The 15,907-nt window shown below is 39.3% G+C and overlaps 1 protein-coding gene across 10 annotated transcripts in view; it reads left to right on the top strand.

The window, feature by feature from the left end:
• The window catches only part of TRPM3 (transient receptor potential cation channel subfamily M member 3), a 463,424-nt gene that overhangs the window by 391,059 nt on the left and 56,458 nt on the right, over positions 1–15,907 (top strand). For all 10 annotated transcript variants that reach the window (XR_015700935.1, XR_015700934.1, XM_087741457.1 and 7 more), the window contains exons 9-12: positions 542–614; positions 8,780–8,880; positions 10,709–10,843; positions 12,038–12,088. Coding sequence is in view for 8 of the 10 variants with exons in the window: in XM_087741457.1 (XP_087597583.1) it covers positions 542–614; positions 8,780–8,880; positions 10,709–10,843; positions 12,038–12,088 (360 nt within the window). In the remaining 2 variants the exon portion in view is untranslated. The remainder of the gene's footprint in view (positions 1–541; positions 615–8,779; positions 8,881–10,708; positions 10,844–12,037; positions 12,089–15,907) is intronic.

The following is a 15,907-nucleotide window of genomic DNA, read 5'->3' as shown; positions in this document are numbered from 1 at the left end:
ATCTCACCTCACTGCCTCAAAGCTTACATCTTATAGTGATACGTCACTGACCACACATGGCTAAAGATGTTTCTGGACCTGTTAGAAGCCTAATTCTTAGATTATTTATCTACCTTTCTGCTATATAAAATCATGAGGTTGAATAGGTTGCTAATTTTGGTTGAAAATATTTATTCAATGCCATATGCCATAAATTAGGTCCACAACCTGTAATACACCTAATTCCTCCCAGTAATGTATTTGGAACACTAAATCTAATGTTACTCTAATACAAAAACATTTCTTCATCTCTAATTTCACCCTGTAAGAAGACTTCTCTTCCACATATGCTCATTAATACAATTTCTATCTTTATCAAATTTTATCTCACAAAAAATACTGTGTGTTAATCCTATCTAATAAGCTTCTCAAAATGTATAAAGTATGATTATCTTGTAGGCATCAGGACATTTTGAGATCCAAATGATGCTGCCCTGATTTAATTTCTTTTTTAAAAAAATTACCCTGGTTTCAATAATGGTATTGTCTTTTAACATTTCAGATCACAGTATTTCGCATGGGATCAGAAGGACACCAGGATATTGATTTAGCTATCCTGACAGCATTACTAAAAGGTAATGGAGTTTCACTCCACAGTGAGTCTGTATCAATCCAAATGGATTAACTCTGTGTCTCTACTGTGCTGAAACCTGCATTTATTGACAATATCTACCATATCGAGATGGTAAATTTATACCGTGAAATTGAAGTATACTTTTTGCTCTAACTGCTTTATACAAATCTAGGTCTTTCTTTAATGTTTAAATAGCTACTGTTTTTCCTTTCTGAATTTTTATTCTCCACCCACAGTCGCTAATGTATGACAAGAAACATTAGTGGTGACTTGAGAAGATTAGCACTCACAAGAAGGCAGCCAAAAAACTTCTCAGACTTAGATTGCCTTGACGGCTAGTAGAATATCCAGAAGGAGATTATCTCCCTTTAGATAAAACTGGCACTGTAGTCATCCTAGGAAGGTCTGGGAACTGTGTGGGATTCCGTCCAGCCTCCACTGGCAGAGCTAAGAACTCAGCTATTGGGGTGATAGGGGTTTTAATCTTAAACTTCTCAGGTCGCTAAATCTTTCTAAACCATTACCTGTTACACTTAGGTTCTTAAAAGATTGTCTTACAATAAATCTGCTGTTGCCACAGTTCATTATAAGCCCTGGCTTGCAGACACTTATACCATTCAACTTGGGTCCCGTCAAAATATGATATTATCAGGTAATTTAATATCTGCTTGCAAATACAGAAACAGGTGAGATTTTAAGGCTCTGAAGCACATGTACTTATCCGATGAAGGATTACTCACCTAAGGAAGGGCTGGGAGGTTCTAGCCCTCCATTTATATGGTATTTCCCCAAATGGGATTTTCACAAATTGCATGTATCAATCACCACGGTCATCTTGTTGCTGTCTAGACTGTTTTGTGCTATGTAGTACAGGTCATACTGATTATAAAAACAGAGTAAGGCATACCAAACAATTTTAAAGAGCAATCTGAGAAACATTAGGGAATGAATTTCCAAAGGTGACCAGGGAAAGTTATGCTTCATGAGGCTCTTTAGTAGTTGTCATCATGCTATTGCCACCCCCACACCTGAATAAGAGGGTACACAGTGCCATGTGGCAGAATTTGAGTCATAACAAAAAATTTAATAGATTTACTGGGTATTCAAAAGGTAATGGGAATTATTCTTCCTTGTTCCAGGGCTCAGTTTTCTTCTCAGTTTCTTCCTGTGCAGGCTCACAAAAACTGCATGAAAAGGGAGAAGGCCTAAGTAACTTTCACCTCACCAGGCAAAATAGTATTTTACCTTTTACACAATTATTAATCCCATTTCAAAAATGTTACTTCAAACATGTAAGACAAAAGTCTGAAGAGGAGTAGTAAACAAGCACCGGCCACTTCAAAAGTATGGTTGCAAGGTGATAGCTGCCAGCCAAGAAAATGGGCCGGAATTATTTTGCTCCAGTAGCCTTCGTTTCTTTACACTTCTGTATTATTGCTTTCTCCACTTCTTTTGCTCATTTTGTTCAAGATAACAGTTGTTTGTCCTGCAGGTAACATGATTATTTTGCTGCTACCCTGAGGTAACAAGTTTTAGCCATCTGCATAATTAAATCTTAAGGCATTTTGGACATCTTCACAGAGAAACAATATAAATCAAGGTGAAGAAAGGAAAAAGAAATCAATCAAAGCAAGGAACAAGAACTGCATCCATCACCAAATTCCTCTTTTCTATCCTTAGGAAATATTTTAATTGCAGATTTCATTTTTATCTTAAATATAACTGGATCCTTCATTATCCTCAGTGTAAAGTATATTTTCTTCACATTTGTTCTTAAGACAATCACTGAAACTACTGCTCTTGATTTCTGTTAGTAAGATACAGATTGTCTTAAAGTTGTGATTCCACTTTTTCTAGGTATATTTTCAAGGTCTGAATCCCAACATGATCCCTGGAGTCTTTTACCACCTTGAAAGCTTCCTCTTGGAAGCTGAAGAAAATATAGGCCTGGGAGGGATTCTTTTCTGTTTGAGAAGTTCTTTCGCAGTATATATACATGAGCAACTGTACTATGGTTGCAGTCTGGATATATAAGTAGTCCTCTCTGGTCTGGAATATCTGCTTTACAAGTGCCTAATTGGTCCTGTCATCTCCTTAGTAAAATAAAATTACCCTCCCTCTTCATAATAGTAGTGCAAGACATGATAGTGAACTTTGTTAGCTCAGACAGTGCCTCGACCTGTGTAAGTAGTTTTGACATCTCCTTTCATGCTTGCCTGACAATCTTGATTTGGTAATCTGCTGTTGGCAGCAGCACTTGTGTCTTGCTCAAGAGCCAGAAGAACTAAAACTTACACCTCATCTTCCCTGCTCCTTAACACTTTCTGATTATGAAGATACTCAATGAAGATTAGATTTATCAGATGCCTCTTGTTAATCTGAGCTTTCTGATCACAGGGAATGAAAGTCCATACAATTTGTAATCAATGTGTGCAAAGATGAGATCTCTTGTCTTAGTCAAGTCAGTTATCTTATTCATACCATGTCTTTGTACAAAGGTTCTGGCCCACCCTGAAAGAAATACTGCCTTTCTGTAAATACACCCTATCAGGCTGATGGATAGTTGTTATTTTATCAGATCAAGAAATACAAGGTAGCAGTGCTGAACCACTTGTCTATTGATTTACTAGTAAGCAGCTTTGAAGATGGGGTCTGAATTATCTTGAAATTCGTAAGTTTAGATTCAGGAACTAATTTCTTCACCTCTTCAGCACTGTATGAAAAGGGGACAGAGAAACGCGTGAAACTGCTGAGTGATTACTGGTTACTTTTTCTCAGTCTCACCAATGAGGATTTTGCAGTTCTCGCTAGCCAGTATTCAAGGCGCATACCAGCTAATTACCAATCCCACTCTGGTGTGAGTGATTTTATTCAGGGAGTAGGAGGAGGACAAGGACTGGGAAACATGAAGTATCATTTTCTGCTTGCTGTGTAGAGTTTGCGATGAGCTAGTCTCTTTATAAACCCTCACCAGGCACACTGCCAATGCGGGAACTCTCCTGGACACGATATTGCACAAGCCCCAAACCCTGCACTGACTATGAGAGATTATTTCCTTGTTTGTTTTCATGAGTCACTTGTTTAATCTTGTCAGCAGATCTATCTTTCTTGGAAGTGATCTCCAATAAACTAGGGAATGGCATCCAAACTGGTTATCAATTTACATTGCATGGATGTCACAACAGCATATGGCCTGTGAATTCCTTTTTTTTTTTTTTAATTTCGAGAGCCATGCAAATGTACAAGTAAGTTTCCAATTGCATGAATTTGTAGCAAGTACATTTATCAATACAGTTTAACTGTTTGTGCTTTCTTAACTTGAACAGTTGGAACTCAGAGAGTAATGCATTTTGTCCTTTTGCAGCTGTTAATTGAGCAGAAGGCATATGACAGGGAAGTTGAAGACAGCATATGGAGATATTCTAAAATATAATTGTTTTGAAGTGGCATCAAAGATCCTAGTTCATGAAGCTGTTGCAATGTCTGGAGCATACTAGCAGCACCAGCCATGTTTCAGCTGGTGCTACAGAAGCCTTCCTGGTGCAATTGTTAGCATTGGGAAAGAGGTGTTGTGTGGTATATGCATATTGTAATATTACTGCCATGTAACTCTCTGAGATAAGCAATGTTAGGCTAATGCAGATCTGATGTCTCTGCATACTTTCCAGCCTGTGAATAAGTCATGATTCATGCTCACTGAACAGCCATCATGTAGTATCAGATGGTCCTGGAAGACTGTGTGATGGTCTGCCAACCATGAAATCACTGACACAGAAGGATTTCAGAGTTAGGCCAGATATCTGGTTAGTGCCCTTATAGTTGTTGTTGCTATGAGCTTTGTTATTGTCAATTGATTTGCTAAATGCCACGAAGATGCTTGTAGCAAATGCAGTGGAAACACAGCCTTTTCACCAAAGAGCTGCTAAAACGGAAGACAATGTAAGACGTGCTAAGATGCAGAGCAGAAAGTTAATTTGGATTGCTATTTTCCCTAATTTAATTCTTTTCTTTAAATGATGATTCAAAGAGGACACTGACATGCTTAGAAGCACTGTGGAAATGAGTCTCCAACAACCGTTTCTGTCTAGGTAAATCAGTTTTGTGTCGTTTCAGCTTTCCAGATTCCAAAGCACTAAGTATCATAGATTATTCCAGGAGAATCCTTTAGAGGTTTACATTGATCACAGTAAAATTTAGCCAGTTTATAACAGCCTGCAGCCTGTCTCTTCAGTAATCTGGGATCCCGCAAGGGCACAACACTCATTGTCTGATGTGTACCCTGGCTCACCTAGCATACAGAGTCAAGTTTATGGTCCCAGGCCTTATCATCAAGGACTATTGCATTTTTGGTCAAAGATGTTGGATAGATCATCTGACTTTTTACCAGAAGAATCTATGCAAGATATCCAAGCACTCCTGGATGGCTGTCTAAGAGCATGAAGTTAACACCTGCAGGAACTAACAGCTGTCCCGTATCTCCTTATTGTTCTTTGAACTTCTCACCATCCTTGCATTGTCTAGCTATATCCAGCCATGTCTATAATAAAATAAAATACTGCCAAATTGACGCATTGCATCCCAAATGCAACTTTTCTTCTAGGAGCAGATGAACAGAAGGAAGAGTCCCACTGCAGACATTAGTCATATTGTCTTAAAACATTCTTTTGAGGAACATATCTTATGCTCAGCCGTACACCAGAGTAATGACTAAATACATAGACATTAGTCATATTGCCTAAAACACTATTTAAAGCAGTAAGTATACTACAGTAGTTAAAATAATACAATGCAACTAAGCAGAGAATCTTTCCATGACACAGGATGAAACAGAACCATAAGAAGAGGAAATGCTAATTTCTCACCACTGACAGTGTTAAGGGCCTAAGAGGTGGTTCCAGTATGATCCCTGTGTTGAGCTGATGAGAGCAGTAGGTTATTAACTCTACTTTATTTTTTGATTTCCCAAATACCGTTTGGCTTTGATTTGGGTACATTCCAGTGACACTCATGAGCAAGATGAGTCCTCAGAGAGGCCACTTTTTGGATTCTTCTTACTGACTCAAATCTATGCTCTGTGGAACCGAATACAATCAAGAAAATGATTTAAATCATTGAAAATTATTTTCTTTTCTTAAAAAAACGCACCTCACATTTGTTCTGGAGAGTATTTCTTATATTGGTGGAATTATTTTTACTTCTTAATACTGGATAGAATTCCACCCGAAATAGCCTGATTACTTTCTTTTCATTTGAGTCAAAAGTCATCAGTCCATCCTGGAATAAAATTGATTAAATGGCACCTGCAGCCCATATGCTGCTCTGTACAAACTTCTATAGGTTTTCTTTTCCTTCTCCTCTTATATAATGCCAGTGCAATCCACGTTCACCTGAAAACTACATAGAGAAGACAGGAAAGAGGAGAAGGGTACAAGGGCTTTCCAGCAACAAACCTCACTCTGGGAGCAGCCATCCTACCATGGGCATCAGAGCCCCAGCATGCAGACCTGTACTGCCCAGTCTACACCCTAGCTGATGGACTGGTTTGGACCTGAAGTACAAAAACCACTTGAGAAACTGTGCATTTCCTTCAACTGCCAAATGTCTGCAGCGCTCTGGAAAACAATGAAATGAACCATTATGGTAACAAGCACTGAGAAGAGCATCATCTCTGGGACTGCACATGCACCTACAGGAAAACTTGTCCACTGCTGGCAGCCTTAAACATTATGGAGGGAGGTGGGAAGGACAGAGGCTGGGCCACGGCTTGCTTTCCCCTCTGATCAGTATTTTGAGCAATAAGCATGCTCAAAGAAAACAATTCTGATGAACTGCTGGGCTTGGGGGCCTTTCTGGAGATGCAGCCACCATCTCATGCCCCATGCCAGCTGGTCTTTCACATGATTAGATGCACCAGAAGGCCCTATGTTCATCCAGCAGCTGGGTCCTTCCTAAAGCACGAAAAGGCCCAGGAAGGCTAGGCCACTCGACACAAAATGGGGAAGGCTCTCTGCTAGGGGTCAGAAGGTATTCACCCGGAGCCTCTATGATTTGTCTTGAGTTTTGGCTGAAGTGGGGACAGTCTACCTAGCCCACTTCCTTCCTCAAGTCTATCTGATCCACTCTTGATCCAATATGTTTTCTTACCAGGTTGCACCTCTGGCTACCCAGACTGTAGGCTGCAGTCAGTTTAGGAAAATCAGGAGGTGGAGCTCCCACATCACATGTGCAAAATGGTGCCTGGCTGCAGGGTCACCATCATTCCCCCTGGGTTTTTGAAATCATCCATGTACCTCCTCCACTGCTCACCAGACAGCTTGCCTGAGCACCTGCCAAAGCTCTCGCTTCTCCTGCAGGCACACGGATGGGAAGGAGGAGATCCAATGGCTTTTTGCGAGGATCTGTTATTTGCTTCAGAAAGGGGGAGAATGTTATTTGCTCTCTGTACTTCATTTACACTATCATACCCACTGCAGGTAGTTTTTTCTGTTTTTATAAATAAAGCTGTAGAGACTTTTTTGCCCTTCCCAAAGGTAAATATTTTCTGTTCTTGAATGTTGCATGTTGCTTGTGTAAGAAACTCAGAAAGGTTCAGGTGTCATTGGCATCCCGCACGAGGTCTCTTGTGAGAGCTTTTGTCCGTGTTGTAGTACATAGCAATGAGAAGCTGTGTCTTACACAAAGGGGTATTCCTGTTACTTCTTAGTCACAGCAAGGTCTTTTACTGTTTTCACTGGTTTTTTTCTTCTTTTCTTCATTTCTTTCTATCATTCTGCTCCTGCATCACCTACCTTTTTATCAGAGCTCATTTCTGTAATAAATGAAAGTGATATGGATGATCTACAGTCCACCAGCTCCCAAATAATTGCTGTAGATATTGCCAAGTATTTGGCAAAGTTTCATGGCAGTGAACCGACTGCAAAGTTGAGAGTTATTAAATTAAACTAAGCTTCCCAAAGGTCTGCTGAACTGATCCTTCACAGAGAATTTCAGCGGCCAGCATGTTACGCTTTATGTTTTCTATGCCTCCAATTTCAGAGTCCACTTTCAGCTGGAACAGTGTGTGATTTTGAATAGTACTGAAATGGGGACAGAAACGCTTTGAAGTAATGAAAAGCTCTTGTTTGTCCTCACTCCATGATATCAGTATAAGAATTAATAAAGACAAGAGAACAGTGGAGGTATAAGGCCTTTAAAAAATGAGCCTTTATACCATCACCTAATCACTGCAGGCAGCTATGTAGTTAAAAGTTGAAGGGTTCTTTATTTATTTGTTTGATCAGTTCATTTGGGCCAGTTCTCCCTATGACACTGAAGAACAAATACTGTTTTATTATTACAAATCAGCTAATAACCATGAAATCCTTAGTGAAATATTAAAAAAGCACAGCAGGGCAGGAATGTCCCACAGTGTCCATTAAAACTACAGGGAAAAACATCCCATCCCTTCCAAAAACCAAACAGCTCCAAACCAATCCTATCATCTTCATAGTTTCCTATTTAATTTGGATATATTATGCCTTGACACCAGCATTATAGCATGGTTTCTTACATGAATATTGCGTGTTTGAAGGGAAATTTGTCCCACCAAGACCCCTCAGTACAAACAGATAAAGGAGAAATTCCTATGCTTGTACAGGATCCCCACCTTATCAGGTGGGAATGTATAAAAGAATGTGTATGAAATGCATGACTATTGAAATCAGTGGGGCCTCTGTGAGTTGGACCAGTTTGCAATTGCTAGATGCACATTTTGTATGTGTGCACTCGTGCATATGTGTGTGTGCACGCGTATTCCTGCAGCTGGATCAGTATCCCTCCTGGCTTCTGCTCTTGCTTACTGTCTGAGAGGAGGGAAACCAGTTCACTCCACTGCAAGTTGTATCTGCCGCTATCACATGTACCTACTGTATTTTTCAAGGGGGATGTGAGGAAATAGTTAATGTTTATGAGACAATCTGAAAACCATATATTCAGATTTGAGAATGAGTATTTTATTACAGGGACAATGGAAGGTTTGGTTTTGTTTTAATATGGGATCAGTTGCAGAAATGACATCTGTGAGACTTTTGACAAAGAGGAATTACCATGGTGGTCTGTTAAGTCTAAAGGATGTCTTGTTTCTTTTTTCTCCTCCTCTCCTCCCTGCACCCTTGTCTGTGTACACAGGAGCTAACGCATCTGCTCCCGATCAGCTGAGCCTAGCATTAGCCTGGAACAGAGTAGACATCGCCCGCAGTCAGATCTTTATTTATGGGCAACAGTGGCCGGTACAGTATATATACAGCATCTTCTACTGAAAACACTTTAAACCCTACACAACATTAAATGCGTTCTGTTGGCGGCGGTGGTTTTAACACAGTTTAAAATATACTGAGTCATGCTCCCAGCCAAACACAAAGTTCCCATTCACAGCTACTGAAGGCAGGCACGGTTATAAAGATGTTAATACATTCACTTGTTCAAGGAAATGCTGACATCTAGCGATGCCGTAACACTGAGAGCCCACACCTTCAAAGAAACGGGAACCAACACATTTGTACTATCAGGCAATGATTCTGCAAGCTGAGAAAAACAAGTATCTGTTTACAGCCATGTTACAATGTTAGCCTGTAAGTTAAAGGAAAGGCAAAATTTCTTTTTGCTCTTCAAGCAATATGCTTTTATATACAAATACTGAATTTGATGATGATTGGACGTCAAAAATATGCTGCACAAATGTTGGAGGTCATCAAGTGGACCACGAGAGTTGATCAGCAATGTCACCACAGAAATGCTGTGGCTCCAAACCTGAGCTGGTGTTAATTTCGTGCCCAGTGCTGCTCTGCATCAAACTGCCTGCTTCACATCTGCCCCATCCTATGCTCCATCTGCCAGCTGTGAGGACAGGCTCCCTGGCCAACACCATTCCCCTGGGGGGCACCACGGGTAGACCCTCTCTGCAGGGTGGGAGGGCTGTAAATACAGGGGTTATTGAATGCTGTGTGGAGCAGAGGAGGAGTAGTCAACTCCCAACTTGTGCTGCAGCTTTTACAGTGGTAGAAGTCACCAAAAAAAAAAAAAAAAACCAAACAAAAACAGAATGGCTCTGTCTCTACCTGTAGCTCCTCAAAGCCCACCATATCATTTGGAAGGTTTAATTGGATCACAATATTCTTTTTTGTGACACTTGTTTTGTCGCCATCATGAAAATTTCATATGCTGTCCTTACATGACCACTTACAACTCCCAATGGAAAAATTGCAACAAAAGGAAAAGTTTCTGTTTAAATGTCCTTGCTTTAAATGTAGTTTCTGGGGCTTGCTGCCCCTTAAAGCTAGTTTCAAAAATCCCTGCCTTTTCAGTTATAGAGTGAACAGGACTATTTATCTTGTCTTCAATATTGGGCATAAGCATGCACCTAAACATAGCAGGGATTTTAATGATACTAAACTGTCCTTATCGTTGTCACTCCATCACCACATCATAGCAAAAATTTGCATAACTGCTGCAAGCTGCAATCATTTTGCAAGCTAAAAGCTGGAAGTGTGAGGTAATTTCTCGTCCTTCTAACTCCCTCCAACCTGCAAGACATAGAAAAGGAGAGGTTTTGCATAAGAAGACCTCTTGCATTTGGCCCTTCAAAGAAATGCTAATGGTGGAGCTATTTCTGCTTCCTGGGTGTCAAAATTTCCCTGAGTTTCCACACCACTAACAGAGGAAAAAGCCAGTAAAGACAGAATTAAAGTGAGGGTGTGTGCACATAACAAATATACCCAATATAAATAAAATGTTTGTCAGGAAAGCAAGAAATAAAGATAATAATGAGATGGTGAATAGTGTGGAGGTGTGGTCATCAGTTTCCTGGGTTCCAGTTCTTTGGTCCTAATCTGGATTTCCTAGAGCATGTTAATCTTGACATTCTGACACTCATTTTTGAAATGCTGCCCTGAGTCAGAGAAACCAATATAGACTAAAACTGTGATTATCCCATTTTAAGCTTAGCAGAGCAACCCTCAGAATTTTGTCAGGATTCCCTGCTTGTGCCAGGTTGACCAGACCAGCCGGATACACCCTGCGATGCCCAGGAACAGCCTGAATTAATCGCTTGCTTTTCAGGTGGGCTCCCTTGAGCAAGCAATGCTGGATGCACTGGTGTTGGACAGAGTGGATTTTGTGAAATTACTCATAGAAAATGGAGTAAGCATGCATCGTTTTCTCACCATCTCCCGACTAGAGGAATTGTACAATACGGTAGGGCCAACCTAAGGCAAATTTTCTATCTCTATATTCATTGTTCTAGCTCACACTCGTATGACAATGACATGATGATGCACAAGGCAGTCAACAGCTGCTGAGGACATTTTCCATGTTAGAAGTCCACATTGTCTTTTAGCTTTGTCTCTCATTTAATGGAACACACTGTGTCTTACCCACCTAATCTGCTGTACAGATTTTGTAAAACACAGATTAAGCCCCACACAGTACCAGCTGATTTCTGGTCATTGTAATTCCAATATGATAGACCTGAGATTTAGGCAGATGGCACTGGTTGGAAGACAGTAACTGGCAAGTTAGGACCTGTAGGATGGTGATACATGACTCCGGACAGTATAAGCCCTTATAGTTTCAGAAAAATCTTGCAACAGTTAATCAGACTCAGCCACTAGAAAACAAATAGAAGCAAACTTCTTGGGATAATATTCTGAATTTAACGGTGAAATCTGATGATTTCAGGAGGTCTATTACAGTGAAGGATTTCCCAATGTCCTCACAGAATGTTCCAAAAATTATAGTTCTGACTTTTAAAAGCCTGTTTGCAAGTTTTATATCTTTGCCCTTAAAATGAACAGAAAACTGTTCAAAATTCAGGTTCAAATTCCTTCTGGGTTCTTAACTGCAAAACACATTCCAGCATTCACATTATTATTGTCTACCAAGAGAAACCAATAAGTTTAAATTACTTAAGTGGTATGGAAAAAATCTTAAAGCATTGTCTAGTTCTTAGGATTGCTAGTTCTGTCTGTTGGAGAGAGGTTGTGATATTGTGCATGGCCCTTTTCAAGAAATTTTTTGCTGCTGGTATTTTTCAAAGCCCTGCCATCATAAGATGCCACACTCAGCTGTTATCCAGAGATGTTTCACATGGATGGTGACCAGAAGTCAGTCTTCCAAAAGTGTATAGGACCTTAGATAGGACCTTAGTTTTCATCCAGTATGGCAGTTCTTGTGGTTTTCTTACTGAAGGCTTTTGTACAAAAGAAAAGTCAGGTAAAATAATGCTCTTGTAATTGATTTTTTTTAAAATTTATAACACTATACTATTGAAATGCTCTCAGTTGCCTGATTTTTAAACTGCTAAGGTGAGAAAGCCAATTCAGCATTTACATCTTGCAGGTCTTTGGACAATGCAAAACTATTTTATTCTTCTTTATTTGTCCTTTGCAGAGACATGGACCATCCAACACTCTGTATCATCTAGTCAGGGACGTCAAAAAGGTAAGAGTCCAATAGACGGTAGGTTGGAGATAATGCTATGATTGCTTTTTGTAGCTAGATACAATCTCTGTTTTGCATGAGCTTTCAGTCAGAGCCTTCTCCTTCCCCTGCCATTACAGAATGTCCTGTTTGTATGTACCGAATATGAACTTTTTGCATACAAAGCACAATTAACAAGTTATTTGGCTTGCTTTCTCTGTGGTTTTAGATGCTTGGGTAATAGTGCTTCTGCTAGCATAATTGTAGGCACTTACATACTATGTGGATTTATGCTGTTATGTGTATTTTTCCATACCTGCAACTACTGTCAAAGCTAATTTCCATGTTGTTAGTTTACTTCTGAGCCTGTAAAATAGCCCTTATCCTTGTGCTGGATCCTAGTTTGTTGAAACAGTTCCTTGTTTTGTGTTGTGTGGTGTAGTGTAGCTGTATTCCTCAGCAGAAATATGCAAAAAGTAGTGCAACTTTCCCCTGCCCCCTTATCAAGTTAATTTCAAGCATCTTGAATTATAAAGAGCCATTAGGAGGGCAGGACAGAAACATGGAAAGGTATAGTGACAGGAAGGAGATACCAAATACCTTTAGCAATGTGTTCAGGATTAAAAGTGTTACAGCAGCAGCAATGAATGAAAATCCCTTATCCTCTAAATATATGGATCAAGTAAGGAGATTGAGTCTGCAGCTGACCTCATCAGCTTGAATATTCTCCCAAAGCATGTGCAGATTACAACCTTGCACATTACATAAGTCAGACCTGAAGGGTAGCATACTTGAGAAAGGAGATTTCTGTACATGGGACTAGATAGAAAATTGAAAAAGGAATGGAGATTTTTTGTAAGAGCACAGGTTTTGGTGGTTTCTTCTGTCACTGACAGTTGAGTGGAACAGAAGGCAACTAGGGGAGGGGAGTGGCAATGCTTCATATATCATCTTTCTGTTAAATAATGCTACAGAATAATCAGCAGTTATGTTTAGGAAGGTTCTGGTGGCTTTCTTTGGTTAGTGTGCTACATGGCATCATCATTGTTCAATTATATATAGTATATTAAGTGACCATTGGAAAGTGTGAAATGCCTACAGAAGAAACTGAAACTGTTCTTATGCACAAATCCCCTTGGATGGAGCAGAGTAAAGCTAGAATGCATTTAGACTGGCTACTTCTCTTGAAGCCCAAGTTGCCAGAATATGTTTTTTACTAAATATGCAGTTATTTATGTGCCTATAAGAGTTTGAAACAAGCATCATCTGTCTTCTTACTTTAAAATATATTCCTTTTCAAACTCCTTCTCTCCCCTAGCATCACCTTCTGAAGTCCTTCTTCAAAGGCATAGCAATTTGTATGTTGAGTGTCTAAATAATATCAATATCTTTTTCTGAGTCCCTAACAAAAGATGTATTTTTAAAGGAGCTCTTGAAAAAAAGGCATCAAAATAGGCAAAGACAATCAGTACTTATAGGTATATATTGATAGACATCGGCATTAAATAAACTTACACTGTATTTAATGACATTATTTGTTCCATGATGGTTGCTTAATTTTAGGTGATGGTCATTTTTCCATAAATTCATCTTTCTTCCCTCTGTCCATATCTAAAGTCTCCAGTAATTCCCACTACATGAAGCCAATGTGTACTCTTATTAGAATATAGTTAAGGGCTTTAAAAACAAACAGCCTGCTGCAGCCCTCTAGCACCTTCATCAGAAAACTGCACCTCTGGGGCTGTATTTCTCATTTTGTCAGTGATGAGGAACAACCGCGGTTCACTTGGAGAAAAGTCACAGCTCGCCGTAGCCCTGCCATCTGAGCAGATCCCTTACCATTCAACCAAGCTGTAAATTAGTCAGCAGATCTGACAACAGTGTAAATGAAACACCTTCTTGGAAATAACTTCTTAATAGACGTCACTATTTGACAGTTAAGTGGCCCACCATGCATGAAAACCAGACCACACTGCTGATGCTAGTTTTTTGAGTTTATATGTATTTTGATGCCAGATACCTAACCTCTCAGATTTAATTACAGTATCACAAAATATAAATACAAAAAATGTAGTATGTCACCTTGAGACAACACTTAAAGGATATGCATACTCTGTGTGTTTTATGCATACATCCCGGTTTTAAAACCTGCACTATTTAAAAGGGTGTATTCTATAAAAAGTTATTTACATCTGCATCATTGTGAATTCTCAAATAGAAAATGGATGCTTACAAATCATAGAAGCATTATTTAATTTACTACTATAGTATTACATAGCTGTATAAATCACTAGAAGGGTCTTTTTGGTTTGAAAGACCACCCTGCCTGCTTAATAAAGCAAAGAATTTGAACAACAGAAGTCACATTACCACATCCTGTTTGTGGCAGCTTACACACATGTGCGCATGCACACACACCACACACGCGCGCACAAACATGTAAGACAACAATTTATTTTCTCTTTGGATTTCCAAATACCACTGTGAAGACTGTTAGCCTGGGCAGCATATTGTAAAGGCCTGGAGACACAGTCTTAAAGATTTACAGTACTGGGAGCATGCTTAAATTCTGCATATGTTAGCAAGACAAAGTACTTCTTAATGACTCTACTTTAGAGAGACCTGTGCTCATCTCTCCTTTCGATCCTCTCAATTCCATAACTACAGACGGGGACAAATCAGCGCATCGTTTGCATCATGGCCTTTTTGACATCTTCTGTCAAGGGTACAGGTTTTAACATACAGGGTTGACTTCATTCCCTAGACCGTACAAACCAATGCACACAGACTAGGCAGGAAGAAATAGTGATCGTGCGTGACGCTCTGTCTGTGAGTGGATGTTGCCCTCTACAGGTTGTTTTTAAAAAATCGTTCCCTGGCTCAACTAGCTAATGAAGATCAATAGAAATTAACAGATTAACTTTTTTCTTTAATCCAAAAAATTGTATGTAATCAATATATCTTAATCCCACTCTGGGGTGATATACATTTTCAAAGATCTCTATTTTGGACTGCCACTGTGTGTCTACATTTCCAGAGAACTAACAAGCAATATACATAATTTTGAGAGCATTATTTTTTCCTCAGCATGCAAAATCAGAGGCTTGGTACCTGCTGAATATAAAAATGCACTTGAAGTGAAAAAATACTATAACTGATTAGCTACACCTTAAAGTTGAAGTTTCTTCATAAAAAGAGTAATGCATTAGCACTGAAGAGCTTGTCCCGACATTAAAGGTTAGTTGATTATTAACCGGGGTACCTATCATACCCAAAAATCAAACCTTCTCCTCTCTCATTTCTGACCACTTTGGCTGTACTGGAATTAGCCCATCCAAATTTTTGCCCTTCTTGGAGAGGTTCTGATCCACTTGCATCACTGTGCTTCATTTATTAGCAGACTCACTGCTGCCAGGGTAGTTCAAGGTGCCTTCTGATAAGGCAAATGCTTTGGCACATGCATAATTCCTCTTACAAGGATGGTCCAATTGGCTTTACTAAGGCTGCTCACTTTGGAAAAGTAATTCTGTGTTAGCATGGAGCCATACATATGTGTATGTCCATAAAATGTATATTTCTGCTGTGAATTTGTGAATTTTCCTTAGTAAAGTGTTTCAATATTATCTGGGAGGTTTAGATGCATCTTTTATTAAAGTTACTCTACTGGAAATTTTTTATCTAAACCCCTTTATGAAATTTTAGAAATCAGAAGAACTATATCAAGAGACTCACACTTTCTAACACATGCAGCACCCTGATGCCTGTTGTGCTTTCTTAATTGCTTAAATATTTTTTGCCGCTTAATAATATCAAAGCATTCAGTTTTAGTGTCTTACATTA

This window comes from Nipponia nippon, unplaced genomic scaffold (genome assembly GCF_047370975.1).
Source record: "Nipponia nippon isolate SJK-2023a ecotype South Korea unplaced genomic scaffold, ASM4737097v1 scaffold_8, whole genome shotgun sequence".
Taxonomy (NCBI): Eukaryota; Metazoa; Chordata; class Aves; order Pelecaniformes; family Threskiornithidae; genus Nipponia; species Nipponia nippon.
The sequence above is the reverse complement of the archived record's forward strand: the minus strand, read 5'-3'. Positions and strand labels throughout refer to the sequence as shown.